The sequence below is a fragment of the Lates calcarifer genome, linkage group LG13 (assembly GCF_001640805.2).
Source record: "Lates calcarifer isolate ASB-BC8 linkage group LG13, TLL_Latcal_v3, whole genome shotgun sequence".
NCBI lineage: Eukaryota > Metazoa > Chordata > Actinopteri > Centropomidae > Lates > Lates calcarifer.
The window spans coordinates 14233308-14255260 of record NC_066845.1 but is presented as its reverse complement, the minus strand read 5'-3'; the positions used below and the strand labels follow the sequence as shown (position 1 = coordinate 14255260).

The window sequence follows — 21953 nt, the reverse complement described above, 5'->3', positions numbered from 1 at the left end:
AGATTAATCTAGTTAAAAAAAAAATACAGGTTTCACTAGTAGCTCAGGTGTCAAGATTTCCTTTGATTTGGTGGCTCAGTGTTGATTCTATGCTTTAGGTAGTATAAAGAAACAATGGCCTTGACCTTGTTTTCAGTTATGATTTTAATAAACTTTAGTCATCCGATTCTGAACCGATTACAAATGCCCAAAAACATTCTGTTGCTTTTGGCTCAGGAAAGTAGTTTCACCCACTGTGTCATCATTTGGGTGAGCCAACACGGAAAATAACCACAGAACTTACTCAGCCCTATCTGACATGACTCACCTTTCTGTGATTACCTGATTAGCACATAACGTCACATTAAATACAAAACATACGTACATATCGGATTCCCTTTCCAAAACACAACACAACAAAACACTAAATCATTTAAAACAGAGTTCTTTGATTAGAAACTTAGGCTGTGTACTCTCAAAGCTTAAATGGGGAGCCCCAGCCTGGCACTACATCTGCAGTTATCACCATGAGATTTAAGTCTGGAAACCACTTCAGAATAAATTCAGCCTGGTCAGACACATACCAACCAATCACCAAACATTTATGACTTGCCCACCTGAACACCAGTTTCTGGTATTGAGTACATATCTCAGTAACTCTTTCAGTCAGTGTGGGTGAGCACCTACTTCTTATGACCACTAATGCTAATGCAGTATTCCTTTGTGTACCCACACCATTTTCCCATGAGTGTGATTGATGAAACCACTATTTGGGTAGAGACAACAAATACTGTGACACAAGTGACTCATATATACCAATTGGTTTTATACTAATAGGTACTATGCAACTATGAGCTTTCCTGAATAAATGAAACTCACAAACAAATTTGTGGAACAACAGTGTGTGTCTGTTCAGTCTAACAAGAAACACATTTATAACTGAAATTTAAGGGAACATAACAGAACTCATACATAAAAGACACACTGCGGTTGCACTGTGCTAAAACAGAGCCAATGTGGTTGTGCTAAAGACAACTGACAAGTATACTGCCACTCTCCACTTTGGAGAGCATTAATGGTGTATTCAATTTGATTTTGCAATTTTTTTCCTTCTGGTTGGACAATTGGTTTACTACCAACATTGCACAGCAACAGCTTTTGATGTTTCCTCTCATTTGGTGGGTGTGTCGGGAAGAAAATCATGACATCCACTGCAAAAACCCGATGGAAGAGTTAAGTATAAATGTTGCAGTGTTCCAAACAGCCATCAGTACATCACGAAATGTATATTTGTGTGCTTTCAATGTCCTCTTTTACTACATCTTGGCAGAGCTGACCATAACAGGATTTGTTTCTTGATGACATCAAGAATCCTTCCAAGTATAACTTTATTAGGGTAGATTTTCCCTTTAATGTACTGAAGGATATATTTGCCTGGAAAAAATACTGAAGAAAGCCCTTAATGTTATAGATTCAGATTATATTCAGTTCTACAAAGAGCCAAAGGAAAGCGGTCACTCTCCTCAACTGCTCGTGAGAACTGGCAAACGCACTGAGTGAAGTGTGCTTCAGGGAGGGAGAGGGAAAATGTAGCAGGCAACCAGAGGGAGAGAACGAGAAAGAGGGAGGATGGTAGTCACTGTGAGAATCATTTCTAATGTTTCTTCACACCGCAATATTTCTGTAGGGGCTGTCACATTTAGAAACATTGGTAAGTCGGGTCCTGTGAACCCAGAGCTAGTGTCTGACATGGCAGAGGCCCGGCCACAAGACAGCTGAAGACAGAAAACTTGTGTGTTACACAAACTGAAGTCCAAATTTTTCTGAAAACAAATCTAAGCCTAATGGTGGCAGGCGTGGGTAGTTCAGCTGAACACTGGCTTGGTATTTTGTGCTAAATATTTTTTACAGTTTGAAAAATACAATCTAGTCATTATAGTATATGACCACGTTACTGCCCTTGAATCCAAAAGATTCCTTTAACACGATTTACTCACACAAAATGTTAGATAGAGAGATAAAGAGATAAAGATTTTTAGATTTTCACTGTAACTTGAGAGGTTATTGGTAATATTCAGTTTTTGCCCATTTTTTAGGCCCAGATGCATAAAAAAACTGCTCTGTTACACATTTCTGTCATTATCAGCAAGTTGGTCGACTTGCATTCACAGAGCTATCTGATCTTTGCTGTAACAGGCAACACGTCACCGGCATCATGTAAGCACGTAGGCAAGAACAAAGACATAACAGTCTTCTCTATCCTGGACACATTATGCACTGACTGGAAGAACCAGTGGCTTTTCACTAAAACTGCAAATGTGTATGCCATTAGAGGGATAGTGCATCATTCGACCTTGGATATTCCATGGAGCACAGAGGGCTGGTTGAAGACATTGGGAAGTGGGATTGTTCAGATGATGACCCCAAAGTCAAACCCCTCACGTCATAGAAGCAAGTGTGCAGGCCGTGCTGGAATGCATCAGTCAGCAGAGTCCATAAAAGACTCTTTTCACTGGTCGAGCACCCCACTCTTGACCTTGTGTTTGGCGGTGCGTGCTGGTAGAAGCGTTGCTTGCCAGCTATTGACTGTCTGACTGAACTGAGTGACGCCATCTTGCTTACTTGGTTACAATCGTCTCTGAAAATGACACAGAGAATGTGTAACGAATTATAAAGTGAGTTAACGTACATACGTGTCACAGGCGTATTGAAGGAGTTGGTCATTTCCTCTCGAACTGCATTCATGAATTGTGAGAAACAGGCCTGGATTATATGTAAACCTCTTTTTTAAATCCTCAACAGTCACACACCATTGAGGACTGGTATGACAACCTTTCCCATATTTTAAATCAATTATAGTCATAGCTGAATCCTTAGTAATACAATGGAATCAAAAAAATACAGTCCAAAGAACAAGACAGACTACAGCTACTGTGGATGTTAATGGGTTGCAAATTTTCTAGGCATTGTAGTAGAGATAGAGCCGAGCTTTATTTCCTGCACAGTCTGAAAGCATGAAAAGCAAGGATAATATACCAAACGGGCCATTACTGTCATAACTGCTATTTCTTTGCATACGTTTTTGTAAAATAACCAAAACGTTTTAACTTGTAAACACCCAACGCACTCGATGAAAGACAGTGAAACCTGCCACCCCCATGTGACATGTGCAATAGATTACACACCTTGCTGAAACTGGTGGGCAACCATTTTCCAGTTACAGAAAACAAATCTTGCCAAGGAAACAGGAAATAACCTGTTGCCAAAAAATACAAGATAATACAGGCCTGTCTAAGTGAAGAATACATTATAGAGTGTATAGTTGCTTTTTGATTCAGACTGTGTCTGGATGAAGAGCAAAAAGGAGAAGAAACGGTGGAGCCAATGATGAATAAACTCTCAGTTACACTTGAGTGAAGTTTCGTTTCATTCCCCAAAGGAACGATTTAAGGGAGTTTTTCTTTGTCTCCAGAGAGAACTTGGGTTGGGTTAGGCACTAGTGCTGATGCGTCAGTGCCAAGTTGAGACATTAAATAAATGTAACTAGTCTGAGAGAGGAGTCAAGAATCAGAAATGCATAACAAATATTCTGTTGTGGAGAAATATTTTTTTCGCTGATAAAATTATAGCACAGTCTAATTTTCAGGGAGATCACCAACAAGATGTAAGATGTCTAACTATCAGACTTGCAGGGCTAATAAATGTGCATCGTCCACGTGGACTGTGTCATAAGTAGGGTTAAACTTCGGTTCTTTTATGGCACCGACCGAAATGCTTCGATACTACCTGGTATCAAAAGATGCTTTGTTTTTCGGTGCAAAGTTTCGATACCAAGGAGTTAATCATGTGATCAAGATCTGATTGGCTGTAACGTTACACGCAGTAGAGGCGTGCAGGAAAAATACTTACATGGTTACACCCACAGACAGGATTCCCATGTATCTGTGTTGTGAACTACAATGTGTGTGTTTCAAAGCAGTTAAAAAAATGCAACCAAGGTCAAAAGTGTCTCCATTTTAGCAAGATTGATGCCAGTGATGCGCAATGCAATATTTGCTAAAAGGACACCGTTGCTAGGGCCGACAACACGACCGATTTGACGAAGCATTTGAACATGCACGGAATCAAGTTACAAGCAGAAAATTGCTCCGTGTTCAACTGCACAAAGATTTAAAGGTACTTAGTATGCAGGAGTGAGCATTAGACACTGACTTGTCACTTGTTCTTTCACACTGAAAATTATTTGTTGTATATTTTTTATGTTAGAAAACTGCTTTGGGTGGAAAAATGCCAAAACTGAAAAATAAAACCCAAGATTTGTACAATAGTATGTAATGTAATTTTCTTTGTTAGAACTGATTTGATAAAATTGGTATCGAAAAAAGTATTGTCCAGGAACCAGTATCGAAGTCAAGGTATCGGTACCGGTATCAAAAATTTTTTAACGATACCCAGCCCTAGTTATAAGATCAACTGTTCCATTTGTCTTCAATCACTGAACTTAATTCCATAATATTCTGTAGCTCCACAGAAAATTACATTACTAAAAACTTTCAAATCATTAAGGGGACACAATTTGATTTGAAAGTACATATTTTTTAAGTAACACAATAATAATGACTTGGTGATCATTTTCATATTCCTTGCTGATTTTCAATATTGAATAATAATTATTTGCTCAATCTGAATAATGATCAAAATGGTGAAAACTGCCCATCACAACAAAAGGTGACATCTTGAAATTGATTCAGACCAAAACCCAAAGATATTAATTTCACTATCAATAAGACAGACAAAATATAGAAAAAGAGAAAATACAGTTGCTAATGGGTTTTTTCAATCAAGCAATTGTTTAATCAACTGTCTCCACTGTAATGCTTATTCAAGTTAATTAAGTTGTGGGGCTATATTGCAATGACATTAGTGCTTCCAAGTCAACACATGCCAGAGACAGGGTCTTCAAACATAACTGTATTAACTGAGCCCCTAAAACCTGACAGTAAACTGTGCACAGCTGTCAGAGGCTTCTCCTGCTGGATTAATAGCCCGAATTCATATGTTAAGGTAAGAGCCCACTGATCAAACTTGTGCTACACTACTAGAACAACATCACTACACTACTTGAACATTTGAGTGTCCTAAATACTTGAATATACGTGGTGAAACCGACCGCTTTGTTAGCAGCACTGAACATGTTAGGGTAACAACACCCTGACCCACCTACCTACCTACAGTGAAGGAAATATTATCAATCCGTCACTACACTACGCTATAGTCGTAGATGACACACGACACCACGCCATCTCATTATTATTATGTCTACACTGGAGGACAACAAGGAACCGAAATCCTCCTCAGTGGTTTAGGAGTGCATGTCAAAATGCTAACGTTAGCCAGAAACAGTTCTGTCAACTTCAGTTCCCTTTAAATGGCTTCACTGTTGACCCCGATGACCTGACAATTAGCTTCACTGAGTTTACAAATTTTGCTTAAGGCACAACCTAACTAGGTTTATACATGCAATAAAAACAGTTGTAACTTCAGACAGCGATTAATTGTATTTTTGTAGATGAAGTGTTTACTAATGTTTTAGTAACCAACCTAACTATCGTTACTAGCTTAGCGACTGTACAAGACTTTACCGCACACCCCTAGATCGAGGCTTGCAACAACATTGTCCCTTTGCCAGCAACTGTTTAAGAAAACACACTCTGCTTTGTGCAAACTATCGACGTGTGAACTGTTTAATTAAACGAGTTTGAAAAGTTTAAAGTTTAACAAGCTAGGGCTAACTCTTGTTCTGCTACTGTTTGTGTAGCGCTTCCGGGAAATAGCCGGAGCCCGATCAACGATCCGTCGGTCCTAGGTCATTGTGAGTACAATTTTCTATCTAGCTAATGCCTTAAGTTAATGATGTAGCCAAAATACATACCAACTCATTTTGAGTGAACTTTTATTCCGGTTTCATGGGGTTGTTTTACTATCTTCCGAGAACCTCATCCCTTTCTACCAGTCAACAGTCGAGGATTGAACAGGAAGTCCGGAGCTTAGCCGCTTGTGTTTCCTCTCAGGGATTTATTTTTTTTTTTTTAATTTTTTTTTTTTTTTTTTTTACTGAAATGAACAAAGTGAATAGTTATCATGCGCTAATTTTATTATATCAGACGGTGAATACTCGCACGTGTTTATAAAACATCTGTATGTAATGTTCAGTGTTTTAATTTGGCTTGTGCGTTCGTGTCGGGTACGCGCGCTGGCGAGCGTGCGTGCGCATGCATGTGGGGACCCAAGTAAACTGAAGGCAAGTGATATTTTTCTTTATTCAAGTACTTACATAGAAATAACAAAACAATTGCATTACAACAAACTGAAGTGCCAAGTAAACAGGGGAGTACATCTCCCCATCACAAGGATATAGTAAAATTCATTTCAATATTCAGCTCATCATAAAAGGACCTTATTATAAGGTAATAAAAACATGAAATAGGCTAAAGACATCCACAACATTTTAAACAAGACCCCTTGTTTTCTTTAAAAAAAAAAGAAAGAAAAAAGGAAAAAAGCCAACAAAACAGTTATCCCAGTGTGTGTTTCCAATTGTCTGTCTTGAATTGTTGTTAGATTTATCCCATTTCACCCAATGTGACTTTTATTTTCATGCATAATAAAGAAATGAGCACCACCCACAGCATCTGGGGGTAGCACTTTGGAACATTTCCGTGCACATGCAAACATGAGGATATACTGTAATGAAAAGGAAACACAACACAACAGAAAACAGTGAGCATCGACTCCATTTGAACACCATAGTGTCACTGTTGAAGACCACAAAATCCCTGAAGCCACACTGTAGTCCATAAGATGACATGAGTAGCCTATAATATCTACACATTATTGAAATCTCTTCAAACGTGTGTTGTTTTTTGTATGTTTTTTTTTAAATCCTGTAATTATTAATTGCCATGGATGAGCCCAAGCCTATTGCCTTGCCGAAGGCCAACTTCACGGAGACTATATTAAACAGTTAAACATAAACATTAGCACAAGGCTGCGTTCAAAATGCAAGCAGACTGAGGTCACATTTATGATTTGTTGCTCTTGTGGAGTTCTCATCACATATTGTTTTTGATCAGCCAACCCTGCAACCCAGTTTGGCACAAAGATGGCTGCTGATGTTGGCTCAGATCCAACATGGAGCAGAGAACGAGGATGAGGCAAATTCCAATTTCAGAGCGTTCAGCCACCCACTTTTGGACAAAAGAACATAAAAAAACATAAAATATATTATTTTTTGAGAAGCATTATTAGGAGAGGGTTGTTTCTGAGTTTGTTTAACAAGTCACTGACATATAGCTATAGCATTCACACATTACACAGAAGGATTATTGTTCAGAAGAACATGGTACAGCCTGTATTGTTGTTCAACCACCAAACTATGTTGAGGGAGTGAGATGGAGGGGGTTCATATAAATTTTACAAAATCTATCTGTCCATTACAAAAATGTCACAGAACAAAAGTGACAGACACAGTCAGATGATATGACTGATGAAATATTGAGCTTGCAGAGTTGTAATTACATGGCTTCATTTAGACATGGAAATAGTTTGGTGTAGTCTCCGCCTTACTCTGCATCAACCCTTAACACAAAGCAACATAAACACAGTTTTCTCTTAGAGGAGGCCACATTCAACATACTATAATTAAAAAAATCCACTCTCACCAGCAAAGTGTCAAATCTAGAGCACACAAGAGCATAATTTTTGGTCAAATAAAGTCAAAATGATCCAGAGCCTATAACGTTCGGTGTCTAACATCAAATTATTCTAGGTTAACATTAAAGATAAGCATTTTGTTTTTCATATTACCTCATATACTCTGTTGTGCTGACTCCATGAGGCTGTCTGCTACAGGATGTTTACATTAAAAGCCATTTCTCATTGCAAGATATAACCTGGCAAATCCCAGTCCAATGTTTGAATATCAGTAATCATCAATGTAATCACCTTAGATCTGAAATAAGAAATGCTGTGTAGTGTTATTTGTAAAAGTCCCATTTCCGAGAGTTAGTCAAGTTATGATTTTCACTTTGGTTGCATTTCACTGGGATAAGCTCAGAAAAGTTTCATTAGTCGATGACCATCCATGCGATAAAATAATGTATTTTTTATTATACAAAACTATTGATTTACAGTTAGATGTTGCAGGGTGTGTGAACTTTTAAACTATCTGTAAAAGTGCTAGGAGGTCTGCTCATTTAACCATGTAGATGAGCTGAGAAAAGACTCTCTGAGGCCAAATTAATTGGAAAATAAGTGGACACTTGCCAGGAAGCTCAGCAGTGAAAACTGGTTGTTACAGGAAAGGGAAAGCATGGCCTTGGAAGCTCATTTCTGTATGTACTGTGTTCTCTGTGGCACTGCTTTCCTGAACCTCTTTTTTGCCCTTTGCATTTGCCAGTCGATATTCTCTTTAAGTCTGATTGCCGTGTCTGCTGACCGGCACAATATTTTTTTTTTCCCAGCTGATAACAATGTTTATATAAATTCTTAGCCTTGCGTACACCATACACTTCTCAATAGTCGGAGAGCACAGTCAATAACCAGAAATACTTTCTGTCAAACTAGATGGAGAAAAGAATGATTCTTTTACAAGAGGGATAAGTTTATCAAGTATTTAACCGAAAGCATTATAATAAAATCTGAAACATATCATACCACACTGACACGGCTATTGCTCCTTAAGTATTTCATTAACAGTAATTGTGTAGTCAGTACCAATATTTTTGCCATCTGTGTTTTGTGCAAACCTTGACAGAAGTACATACCTTGATATTTAAGGTCTTATATCTCCCTTATTCTTATTTTTTATTGGTTTTTGACCAAAAGATGAAAATGCTATATTAATTTCTCTGTTATGACTTCTTGCATTTGCTCCACAAAGCCATGATACAGTCTTGTAAAAAAACAAACAAACAAACAAACAAACAAACAAAATCTGCTTTCCAGAAGTAAAGCAAAACAAGATTTGCGAGAAAAAGCAAAGCTTTATGAAATGTGGTTATTTTTTGTCAATATCATTAAAATACACTTAGGATCCAAGAGAAGCCAGTGGCAGAGATGAGTCTATACAAAACCCTTCACTGAATGATAAAAGAGGTATTCCCTTCAGTCACCACAAAGATCAGTGAGGAGCCACATGTGAAAAATATTGGCACTGCCCTGTAGTGTATTATTTTTAAGAAAAGATTCAATCATTTAGTCTCCGAGAACATCTATTCGAGAACAGCCGGTGTTTTCTATACAACGGGGAAGATGATTTAATTGAAATAATTGATTGCAGCTATAATGGAGATACATAAAATGTATAAAAACTCTTGTCATTTATTCAGAGAACACATTAGTGCTTCCTTAAACCAGTTACCACTTTAAAGCGTACAGATGGTGCAAATGCTATTATTCTTTTTTGTTTTTTTAATGGAAGATAACACACCATATTTGGCACTATTGTAGTGCTCCAAAAATTTTTGCAATGACCTATGACAACAAAATATTCTGTATTGTAACTACATTACTAAAAGCTTTAAGACACATTCCGCACAAGCATTCAGTCAATTGAAAGTTCTTGTTTATGCAGACATTTGTATTTACATAGTGTGCATGAAGGCATGCACATATATGCACAATTTAATACTGAGTTATGGTGCATTTGACATTTGAGTACAAAAGTGAAACTTCTACTGTAGCTACCTGCATACATATTTGTATACTGTACAAAAACAACAAGTCCTTAGTTTACAACTCAGTCTCAGTCTCTCTGTATTAGAAAAGATGTAAACATGGATTTGGACATTTTAATTTTTCTCTTCCTATATGATGCTCATCTTTTGGTGACTTAAACCAAGTAATTAAGTCTTTTTACACTGAGAAGCACAGACAAAGGGCCTCATTCATCTCTTTTCCTTATTCATCTTTGCTTTCATATGCTGCTGGTTTGCAACCCAGTGTCATTTACTTAAGTAGTTCAGTCTGTCTAACTGTGCTTTTAGTTAATTTGATTTATGGGTTGGTGGCACATGTCATGAATATATTGCATATAATTGCAGAACTCAAGAAAACTGAAAAAATAACAGTATTGGTGAGCTCTTCAAAAAAAAAAAAAGCAACAGAAATTGTATCTGGTAACACCACATACAGCCACCATATATAAAAAAAGGCAACAAAAACACACAGTGTCTCTCAGTGACTACAAATAAATAAGTATTGGCAAAGGCATTGATTGCTGCAGGCATGTTTGTTTTATAAGTACAGGTAAGAGGACAAGACATTGGTTTGCTTTGTGTGACCCATTCAGTTGTTATCTAGATTTAACCAAGCTGTTCAGGTAAATCTAAATCTGAGATGCGGTGTTTGAATATGATCTTTCCTCGAACTCAACATGTGTGCTAAGCTGATATCACTTTTATGTTTGGCAAATGTCAGGCACAATAATAAGAACCAGGTTGGCTGTATCACCACAATACATTTGGCACATTCTTTTGAAAAAACAACATTCAAATAGAAAAAAAACAACAACAAAAAAACACTATACACCTCAACAAAAAAACAACAAAAGACAGTCAAGTGCCACTATAATAAGGTATCCATGACAGTACACAAATATAACCAATTGCACTTTTAAACAGCCTAATAAAATTAATGCATACATCCCAGACAACTCATCTTTAAGCTAAGCTCCATTATAATTCTGTCTGTTTCGACCCTTGTGATGGATTCTGGCTTCCCTCCAATTTAGAAATTCTCAGTAAAATTTACAAAAGTGTATCCACCCCAAAACCTATAGATACACAGTGGCCTTTTGGACAGAATGTGCCAGGGTGCCCTTCTTTGTGTTGGCACTATGTTACAGTAGCTGAGGCTCTGAGTTGCTTGAAAGAGAAGGGCGTAGCAGCCTTTCCCCTCTTAATTAAACTAAAGGCATCCATCTCAAAATAGAAGGAATACGACTGAAAGGAGCAGGGGGATGTAAAAGAGAGGAAAAAAGTCACCTATTTATCTCATAGTGGACGTGATCCCTTCTTCCTAAGTCTCTTTATGGGGCATGGTGAGGGTCCAGTCCAAGTGCACGTAGTGACGGTCATGATGTTCCCACTGTTGGCCCCCCACAGGAGCTGGGTGGCGAGCTGTGGCTCCCAGCTGCCCCACTGCTCTTGTCAGCTGGCTTCTTGTCCTTCTGTTTCAGGTGAACCTTTGCGTGTCTCTTTCGCTCGTCACTCCTGGCAAACTTGCGTCCACAGAACTCACAGGAGAAGGGCTTCTCGCCTGTGTGCGTGCGGATGTGCGTGGTCAGGTGGTCACTCCGGCTGAAGGAGCGCATGCATATTCGGCACTGGAAGGGTTTGTGACCTGTGTGGATGCGGAGGTGACGTGTGAGCTCATCTGAACGTGAGAAGCGTCTGTCACAGTTCTCTGCCGGACAGGCGTGCGGCCGTTCATGGACGGGGGTTTTGCTGGGACGGTTGGGGTACTTCCTCGGTCGGATGGGTTTGAGGGTGAGAGTCTGTGGCGGTGGGTGGTGCTGAGGAGGGTGCTGCTGCCCGCCGATGAAACCTGGGTGAATTTGCTGCTTGTCTTTGAACGCTCTGATGGTCTCTAGGGGCGTGATGGGTGGAGGGTTGACTCGGATGGGGTCCATGGTCTGAAAGGGCTTGTGCTCCATCACACCAACCTCTCCCTGGTGATGGAAAAGGTTGTAGTCAGGGATCATGGAGAAAAGGCTGCCATCCATGGAGGCTTTGGATGTGGAGTGATAGTCATTGCCAGGGTAGGCTAGAGCTGTGCTGGTGGCAGGGCTGTGGTGGAAGGAGACCTGATCCTGGTACAGGTCACTGCAGGTGGAATAGGCAGGCAGTGGTGGACCATATACCTGCTCCATATCTGACGTCTGTCCGCCCATGCTGGCTGCGGAGGATGATGTCTGCGTCGTTACCGTGCCGGGTGATGGAGAAACACCCAGGATCCCGGCGCTGACGAGACTTATGATATTGTTATCAGAGCACCAGCCAGAGCCACCGATGCCACCTGACGGAGGAGTGTCAAAGGCAAACTTCCCCAGATAGGTGACAGTCTGCCCGCTGCGGTTGGACTGGAAGCTGGATCCATACTGAATCTCTGCGCTTGCTTTCTCGCTTCCCATGCCCAGATCCATGATATTATCTACATGAAGCAAATTAAAAAAAAGACAAATATCATGAACAAATCATCCACGTGGTTGCTAAAACATGGACATGAAATGCAATCAGTTGAGCAGAAAAGCCTGTAAAAGTGATCATGTGGCACAAGTTGTGAAAAAAGTCTAGAAAATTCACTTTGTGACCTTGTGGTGTTGGTCCTTGGTTTGTCCGAAATTCAGCTTTTTTGCATATTTCTGTAATAGTGTGCCAATGGGAGATCAAAAATTAAAAGAAGTCCAACACAGTTCATAAAGAAATGTGAGCGCTGTCAGACCTGTAAGTTAAGTGAGTGACTGCTGCATCTGAGACAGTGGTGTCTCTCTCTCTCTCAGATCCCACAAGCTCTCATAAATCAAGACCTAAACACCCCCTTTGATCCAGTCATTGTGTCCCTCAGGAGGACAGCCAAACTGAATGGCAAGATCGGATTTCTTTACAGCAGGGAGGATTATAAAGGCAGACGCCACATCTATCACGCTCAAGGATTCAAAACACATTTGCAGCAAAGAAACATCTGCACATAACGGGGGGGCGCCAAAAAAAAATTAAATGTTAGTCTTTACAAATTTCCCTGATATATTATTTGTACAGAATCTTACATTTCACACACACAGACACACACACACGCACATGCACACGTGTTTATGACTTATCCTAAAGATGCCATAAAAGCCATCAAATGCAGATGTGCTTAATGGGGATACATTTATGTGCTGATCATGCTCTGAAGGCTAAATGTGAGGGATTTGAAAAGTAAACAGAAGTTAAAATAGGTATCTCTTTTCATTTGCAGGAAATCATACACAGGGGTGCTTATATATTCACTCCCAGTAATTACAGCCTGCTGGAATTTGGCTAAAGGCAAATTATAATGAAACAAACAAAATCAAAATTATGCATATCGCACTGTTCAACACATGAACAATGATTCACAATGACAAAATTTTGTTTATGTGAATGACGTTTAGAAAAGACGTCAGAGTTGACATTGATGCATTTTCCTCTAAATCTTCAGTCCTTAGGAGGTCATTTGACTGGTGGGATATTTAAACTGAGTGAGGGACATGAAATAAAGTCATCACCCTTTTCTTAGAGGTCAGTACTGAAGAAACCAGCACACACCTGCTACACCTGTAAAATTATAGTGTGGTACTATTAACAAAAATATATCACTGTTATCCCTCAAAAAAAAAACCCATATGTTTAAAAATGAAGAGTATTTAATTTTTTCCTGTGTATGATGTGAATTTCACCAAGATGAACACACACCTGTGCTCTGCAGCATCTTTTTCCCCCCACAGTTTCATTCAGTTTGTTTAAATATCCCCTGTCAGAGGTGACATAATATACATTTTATTACCGTGTTTATAGAAAAATGAAATATATCACACGTATATCATGTACTTGACAGTCGCTTATTTTTAATTCACGTATATTTATATATGAAAAAGAGGAATACTATTCATAAGACCTGGCGCTGAGATAATTTAAACGCACACTTGTTGGGTAAATGAGGGGGGATTTTTCAAGGTTATTTCAAACTTAGGTGTTGTTTTAATTTGCGAACAAAAAAAAGTCAGAGGTTAAAAAAAAAAAAAAAAAAAAAGCTTTATGAACAAAGTTCGACAAGAGAAACGTAAATTCACTGAATCACATGCTGATCTTCTCAGCCACATCAGGGAACTAAAGAATGAGTGTTTTTGCGAGCAGCGTTGACCCCTCACCTCAGAAGGTGAGTCTGTACAATTAGTGATTGATTTAATGCCAATCTACGACACTGAGCCGAGCTAACAAGTCAGCTTTACTACGGCGCCTGAATTCATTAGAAATGTACGTTAATCTGGACTAAGCAATAAATCAATCTATAACCCCGGCCTTTAAACATTTCACATTTTAGTGAATATATAAGATGGTTCGCAGGCCTGGCATCTAAACATGTTTCATAATATAGTGGAAAAACAGCCACACACGCCCACTAAAATCCAATCTGTGACATGTTAATAGAGTTGTGAATGAAAGTCATTGTGTAAAGTAGTTGAGCCATCTTTGCGAATGGATATTAGATCAATAAATCAGCGGCATTTCTAGTTTGACCACATTAATTAGACACATTTCCTCATGTTTCAGTTTTAATCACCGGCCGATTGCGTTTTAGTGATGAGTGCGTAAAACAGCCTTTTTCCACAACCAGTCATATCAACACATTTCCTCAAACACGCCTCAGCTTTTGGTTTAGATGCGAATCATTAGAAATACTGTAGATTTGCTTGAATAGAATACCCTGGCCTGGGTGTTTTTTTCTTTTAAAGTTTTAAAATGAGCACAGTTGACCTTTTCACGTTGGGTTTGAAATCATGACATTTCGGTTACGGACAAAATAAAATACGGCGAAATAAAATACAATAAAAAAAAAAGAAACCAGACGGCCGGTCACTCGTTTTAAAGGTGTCTCTAATTCACAGCGGGGTGTGTTACACCTGACCCCGAGAAAAGTATTGAGTACGGGAATCTGCCTTTGTGCGCAACAGCCACAGCGCAAACAGGTGCTCCAAGCCCCAAGACAACTGTTGCCTTCCGCGCACATCGCAGTTTGAACCACTTTGACCAAAACACTCACACACATGCACAGAGACAAACAAAAAGTAGAATAAAATTTTTTACCTGTGTTCATTTGTGAATAGTGGTTAATAGATTCCGTACTGGTGAAAATATTCATAGACGTCGGGATGTCCTCTTCTGGGTAGAGACTGTCAGGGATCGTGTTTATTAAACTGCTCATGGTAAGAGGGAGCTTCTCCGCTAGTTTCCCTGTCATAGCAGTTATGTTCAGTCCGACATTTATGAAGGACAACGCGCAGGTATCCAAGTAGTTACTCAAAAAAACAGCGGGTGTTCTCAAAAGTGGAAAACACAGGTGTGGATCAGGCGTGGAGAGAAAAAAAAAGAGAGGAGAGAGGAGCAGGGATGGATCCTGTTGCTGTAGCTATCCAAGTATCCCGCGGAGGACGAGCAGCGCCGGTTATCTCCTCCTGTGTGATCACAGGCTATTGTTGTTATTAATCTGATCACTGTGGAAGCTGATGGGCTGCTTGTGAGGGAATTTGAAGTCTGTGAATCAATGGAGGAGGTGGTGGTGTTGGTTGCACAAGAGCAGCTCTACTTGCTCTATTGGAGCTGGATAGGGGACTCCAGTCTGCCTGTATTAAATAGGGGGATGGAACATTTGCGTGACGTAGATGACCATATATGGACAGAGCGCCCAGCACCAGGTTCTCCGCGCGTCAGTCGGTGGAAACTACTGTGGAGGCAAAAGGCTCCGACAGATAGATAGCTACAAAGTTTACTAAAATCTACATGTCACCTCCAGCTGCGTCCGTTTTTCGGGATGAGCCGGCGGTTCTCCTCTCTTCCCGCCATTGTGGAAAACATTAGAGCAAACTGAACAGAGAGTTATCTTTATTATTGTCAGACGTTATAATATCTCTAATAGCCTATAAGGTACATTGCGAGGTTTTTATGTAGCTATGCGTGTCAGAGAGGGAGAGGGGAGAGTGTGTTATGGCTATAGTGACTGTCACTCATAAAGAAGACGACTGTATATCATGTGTTAGGCCTACATATTGTTTGTTAATAGTCTTCTACACACTGTTTGTGTTCATAGTCTTCCAAACACTGACTAGATATTGGAATACTTTTCTTTGTTTGCTTTCTATCCAAGCGTATTTTTATCCAAAGAAGCTCAGATGGGAAAATTAATTTTCAGTCTAAGTGCTTTCATTTTGTTCTTGGCTCTTGGTGAGCATGCACTCACACTTTGTGCCGTCCCGTATTGCAGAACACTGGTTCAAAACCCCTTTTCATGCAACAACACTGTCTTACAAAGATGATAATTGACGAAGTTAATCGCTTGTAAATATTGCAAGCGCTTTGTAAATCCACAGGCTTGCTTTGACTTGGAACCCAAAGTGATCGCTTAAGTGGAAACTCCAAATAAGGCAGTGTCCGGCCCCGCCCCTCCATGTCTCTATTTGGACATGTGAGTTCCGGGTGAAGTAGTAGTGGAAAAGTGATCGGAAGCCACAGACGTTCAAAGAGATCACAGTGGACAAAGCGTCATGGCTCGCTTTTCACCAATTTGCCAGCTTGTGAAAAAATACCTCCTCTGGTTGCCTTATAACGTTTCAAAAATATCCCCTTTGTATTTTGGGTTGTTACACAGAAAGCCAAGAATTACTGAAAGCCTCTGGGGTCACTGACTTATTTGAATGAAGCCTGTCACCATCACACCATAGTTACTAGTTTTTGCACTCCTTTGTGAATGTTTGCTTAGTTTTGACAAGGATATGATCTGTTTTCTTCTGTGGCTATAATGCTAAAAAAACACATGCTTTAGCAAAATCCACAGAAAATACTGAATGAAATGTCAGTGCCTGAATATTCAGACCTGAGAAATTAATAGTACCTCAATGAACCAGAAGTGTAAACAGAGTGTGTGGGAGAATTAGTCTGAATCATGCTCGGTGTTTAGGGGGCTTACACAAACAGAGCAGCCAGTGATCTCGTGTGTATCTCATTACCACAGGCAAGTCCTCCATGTGTATATGTCTGTGTGCGTGTGTGTGTGTTTTAAGAGCAGCAGTCATACCAGCGGGCAGGAGCAGAGTCCTCTCTTGGTGTCTCTCTTTTCCCGGTTTTGTCTCTTGAATCAGAAAAATAGACAACGATGTTCCTGATGGAGTTGATTCAAAGTTCAACAGCAACTCTTTTGTCTGACCAAACATAGATTTTCTATCTTGACTTCATCCTGTGCCTCATACTGACTCACTCTCTAAACTTGTTCTCTGTATCACTTTTTGCACACTAGTGCAGGTCGAAAGGCATCACGAGTTAAAATGATCATTTGTCTGCTCACAGAGTTGGAGCTAAAAGTTGCACAATGTCTATCTGCATATGTACATCTGTCATCAGGCCTTATTGAAACACTAATTCAGTGATTTTAAATGTATGTTAGTATTTTTTGTTTGTTTTTAGCTGGTGATAGAGTGACTGTGAAACCTGTCTGAAATTCAGTTAAGAGGGTGCTAATGTTGTGCTATATATCTATTTGTAATATAAATGAATGTAAAAAGACAAAACATATTGTGGATGGGATACAATGTTCTGAGTAGTATATTAAAAGTTTGATTTCGATAAGGCAAGCTGCTTCAGAAAGAAAATGAATATTACAGTGTTAAATGGTGAAATATCCTCTGAAACCACAACAACCACATCTCTGGAGAGTGAATGTGTTAACATATGAATTTATTCCATAGCTGTATACCATTGCATAATTAAGTGAACCGGGGAATGTACAAGATATACTTGGTTTAGACTAAATAACAGGAAAGCCTGACAGTTTATTGTAATGCAGAACAATGCTGTGACCTATGGCCTCATAAATTACAGTTTAAACATAAAGAATATTAGAGGCTTATAAGAGGTAGTATTTATTGCATCAGATTGTGTTATATTGTCGCTATTGTTGCTGTTAATTTGCCCAACCCATGAAGTTGCACCAGTTGATCAATTCGGTAGGAGATCCTTGGAAAAGGTTGCCTCAACTGACGTGGTTATGGCTGCAAACCAATGAGAGGATCCCCTCAGGTCAGGCTGAGGACTGACTGAACTATAGTGTCTGTCCTCGGGGGGGGAAAGCATTTGTGTGGCTCTGTGGTTGGAAAGTTGGCCAGCCCATCTGGAACACCTACCTGTTGCACGCTTATTTCCTCGACTGTGAGCTGGGTCACATGGGGCAGGCCTGCAGTGTTTGTCAATGGCTTGCGGCGTTAGAGCTCTTTGACTGCAGTGTCCCAGCTCCTTTGCATATGGGGATTCCATGGAAGCACAGGCTCATTTTAAAGCACAGTGGAAAACTGCCCAGGCACTGTGGATATATAGTCAAATTAGTTTTGTTTTTTCCAAGCTCCATGGGGGAGGCTAAAATTGTTGTTCCCTGCTGTTAGTTAGAGATCTGGGAAGATAAAATGTTGCCAATTTTACCAACTGTAAAAATACATCCATTATTTCACATTACTTATTTAAGCAAATACCTTGTGGATCTTGCAATACTAACAGCCAGACATGAGAAATATATTCTAATACAGTAGTCCAGTCTGATGATAATGGTGACCCAATAAGTAAAAATCTCAAAACTGTTACTATTACTGTTGATCAGTTACTGCTGTTATATTTCCAAACTATGTCCTTTTTAAACACTGACAGCTAAGACATCAAATTTCAACTTTATCCAGTGGACATTATCTGAAATGATGTTAAAGTAATAAGAATATACTGTATGCTTTTCATATGGCAACGTGCTTGACACAAATCTGTTAAACACTGAGCATTTTCAGAGCAGCGGATGATAAAAATGTACAGAAGCTTTTTGCTTCAGTTTCATCATCACATCATCTGGTCCACAGGTATCTTTATATAGTTTTCTATTAATCCAGTAGTCTGCAATAGTTCCACTTGAACATCATTAAGCTTGAACTCTATCTGCTATCTGTCTGTGTATATACAAAGTTAGTTAATAGGAGAGATGGAAACATACGAGGTCAGTGCAGATACCTCAGCAAAAATCTTTAGAGGTCAAAAGGGGCATTTAAAATTCCGCGCTCCTTGTTGGTGACTGTAGACGAGAGTTCAGCAGAGCCTAAAAATGCAGATATTCATGTGAATTTTCTTTAGAGGGAGGACTCAGATTTCCAGGTGGAGTAAACCACTCTGGACCTATGCAGTCAGATTTGCAGAACAATACCCGTCTGTTGAGGTCAAACGCACAGTAAATAAATGTGCAAAGTGGTCAGCGGACCATACTGTTGACATGCATTGAACAGATGTCACCCTCAAATTCAGTTTGCCACTGCTCACAGCGAGCGACGAACTGCAGAAATCCTCCAGTGAAATAAATCTCCTGCATCTCTTCAGCTGAAGAGAGAAAAGAAGAATGGAGGCTCAAGTCATCATGCAGATTAGATCACTTAGTGCCGGTTAGGCAATTGAATTGATTATACAAATTCCTTTTAATTAATGTAAGTTTGAATAAATTAAGAAAATATTAAATGCCTTTCCTATATCATCAGGGGATGTGAGAAGTTATTTTTTTCAGACAGCAATATACTGTGCAGCGCTGAACTACAGCTGTCAGTTTTTCTTAATCATATTATTTCAACTCTCCTGACATTTGGAGTAAAAATAAACACATTCAAGGAAGCTGAGTGGCAAAATCCAGCTGTTTTGGCAGGATATCTCCAAGATATAAAGGAGAAAAAAAATGCACAGTGTATTTGGAAGTACAAATCTTGGCTTTCATTGGTGTACTGATGGATTCAAGTAGGTGGTTTTTGGAAGAATGCTCTCCCACTTGGCATGCTTCACAATGAGTGTGGAATTATACTGCACTTGCCAATTGTTAAAAATGTGATTTCATAAGTCAAATAAGATGGGTAAATCAAGGTCAAGAGCGATATTTCAGCCAACGGATGCTTAACATTTGTTCAAAAGCTATGGACTCTGACTAACTGTGTGCATATGTGCATTGTTTTGGTCGTTTTGTTTGTGGACCCGGCTGCTTTGACTGCTAAATCAGGGAGGTAAACAAAGCAGATGCAGGACAATTTGATCAATGATCTCCCAGAGTTCATGGAGGGGGCACATAGGGGTTTACCAAGGCTGGCTTAACCACCAAAGGAACAAAAACCTCCATTACCTACTACTGCCTAGCCCACTGATGAGACACCAAATTAGGGTCAATGAAACCACCAACTAAAGATTGATCATCAGAACATCAAAGTCCCTCATGTAAATCCAGCCTTTTTCAGACATCTGGGGTATTGATACAAGCCCCTCCCAGAGGAGAGTTGCTGGTTAGAAACCAATATTCCTCATGGGGGGTATTCTGACCCAACCTCTACAAAGACCCGTGAAGTCAGAAAAGTATCTCCTTGTGAAAAGGGTTGAAAAGTTTAAGTTTTCACACCATCCTCTGCAGACCTACCAGGTGGGCCTCTTATGCAACTGTCCAAAGTTCAAAACGGGTTCAACATCCCAAAGTTACATTCAAGGACACTTCAGCATTTAGACAGAGCTGAGTTTACTTCAGAAAAATCAATCGGGGACCTGAAAGTAGCTCATTGTTTCCAATTGGGGTGAGAGTGGTCAATGGAAATATGATAAACAATCACACAAACAGTAAGTTCCCTTTACCCGATACACCACAGGCCCTGCAGCCCCTCCCCCTGTCCTGTCACTCTGTAGAGTATTTTGGTTCAAGTTCCACTGCAGCATCCGGTTGTGTTGCGGTCTCGGTTTCACCTCCCACTTCCTTTTTTTGGCCCTGACGTGTTTCCGCCCCTGAATTAGAATCAACTCTTTCCACACTGAATTGTGATATCAGGCCGTCTTCCTTCTCTTGTCAACAGTGTTCGGAAACTAATAAGAAATCCCCAGTGAGGTCAAAATCTATCTCCCAAATCCTTTGCTCTAAACCACGTGACAGGCATACAGGCTAACATCAAAACCTAGCAGCTGCTGTAACACAAAGAGGAAATCTCTTTCTAACTCTATGATAAGATAGAGGCAGAGGGCTGACCTGTTGCAAGCTTTGAAGAATTGATGCTGTTTAATTCAGGGAAAGTGGGGGAAATGTTATTTTATATTATTGTAAAGACAGATTCTTCCACCACAGCTTCTGTCAGGCATCTGAGCATCTTTCAGTCTTTGTAGTTTTGGGTGAGAAACTGCAGAGTGGCCACAGGCTCTCCCAGATCAAACCTTGTGATGAAGGCCTGGAGATCCCATTTACCTGTGGGAGGAGAACGACACAGAAACAGATATTTTACAGATATTCAGAGGGGAAATGTAGTTAAAATCCAGGTTAGTTTTCAGTCTGATACAAGTTTGTACTGCAGATAGTCCCTCGCAAGTTTATTAGACAACATGTTTTTATCCTAACAATATCCTACATAAATTTAGTACAGTCTAAGTGCAGTCTCTGGTGTATTTCAAGAGCATTTCTCATGACCGCTCGGGTCCATGTTTAAGGGATCTGAGGCCTAACTGAGCAGCACATGGCTCTGGGATGTGAGTCACTGAGAACAGCACTGCTGAAAATAAAACATGTTGCTGTAATGATGGAGGTGGGAACACAAGGACGTATTGGCAAGAAGATATGATTCAATCGCCTGGACTGTTTTTTTTCTTCCCTCCCCTTTTAAACAAACACCAGACGGCCATCCGGCTGGTATGACAATATCACTTCTTAGATTTTGACAACCGCTGATTCCCTGCAGCTTCCCCTCCCTTTACAAAAAAAAAAAGAAAGGAAAAAAAAAGACAAATTCACAATTATTAGTCCAAGGCAACAAAATCCTGCATGCCTTAAACTTCACCAGATTATAGAAAGAACGAGTGTCTGTCTATCTGCGTCCTCACATGTTTGGGTGTACATAAGACAATGCCTTGCTCCGTAATCCAGGGAATCGCTGACATTCTGGTATTTCCGTATGTGGAGTAATTACATTAGCAGCTGCTCAAGAATAGCGTAGGAAAGTTAATCTTTTGAAAAGAAAGCCAACTATTGAAATGGTCCAAATCTGTAGAGAGAGTGGTCTCACGGTTAGGGGTTGAATTTGACTGCGCCTGGATAGAAACATTACTGCTTTTGACTTCTTGCTGCAGCTGCTTTAAAAGGCCTTTTGCCGT

At 39.8% G+C, this 21953-nt stretch overlaps 3 protein-coding genes across 3 annotated transcripts in view; all 3 read right to left on the bottom strand.

Moving 5' to 3' along the window:
* Nucleotides 1–6042, bottom strand: part of bin3 (bridging integrator 3) — a 28823-nt gene extending 22781 nt beyond the window's left edge. The window contains exon 1 of the mRNA XM_018669181.2: nt 5912–6042. Coding sequence (XP_018524697.1) covers nt 5912–5919 — 8 coding nt within the window. The 5' untranslated portion in view covers nt 5920–6042. The remainder of the gene's footprint in view (nt 1–5911) is intronic.
* Nucleotides 6043–9003: 2961 nt separating this feature from the next.
* egr3 (early growth response 3) lies at nt 9004–15402 on the bottom strand. The gene is made up of 2 exons (XM_018669707.2): nt 14871–15402; nt 9004–12192 (listed from the first exon to the last, which is right to left on the bottom strand). Exons 1-2 carry the CDS (start codon nt 15022–15024, stop codon nt 11114–11116), a joined length of 1233 nt encoding a protein of 410 aa, XP_018525223.1. The 5' UTR covers nt 15025–15402; the 3' UTR covers nt 9004–11113.
* Nucleotides 15403–20844: 5442 nt separating this feature from the next.
* LOC108878493 (phosphatidylethanolamine-binding protein 4) overlaps nt 20845–21953 on the bottom strand; it is a 48505-nt gene continuing 47396 nt past the window's right edge. Inside the window, exon 7 of the mRNA XM_018669258.2 lies at nt 20845–21054. Within this exon, the coding sequence (XP_018524774.1) occupies nt 20963–21054 (92 nt within the window). The 3' untranslated portion in view covers nt 20845–20962. The remainder of the gene's footprint in view (nt 21055–21953) is intronic.

Coding starts and splice junctions, on each gene's coding strand:
- egr3 (XM_018669707.2), bottom strand. CDS start 15,024: ATGACAGGGAAACTAGCGGAGAAGCTCCCTCTTACCATGAGCAGTTTA. Junction 12,193..14,870: donor CTATTCACAAATGAACACAG/GTAAAAAATTTT, acceptor TGCTTCATGTAG/ATAATATCATGGATCTGGGC.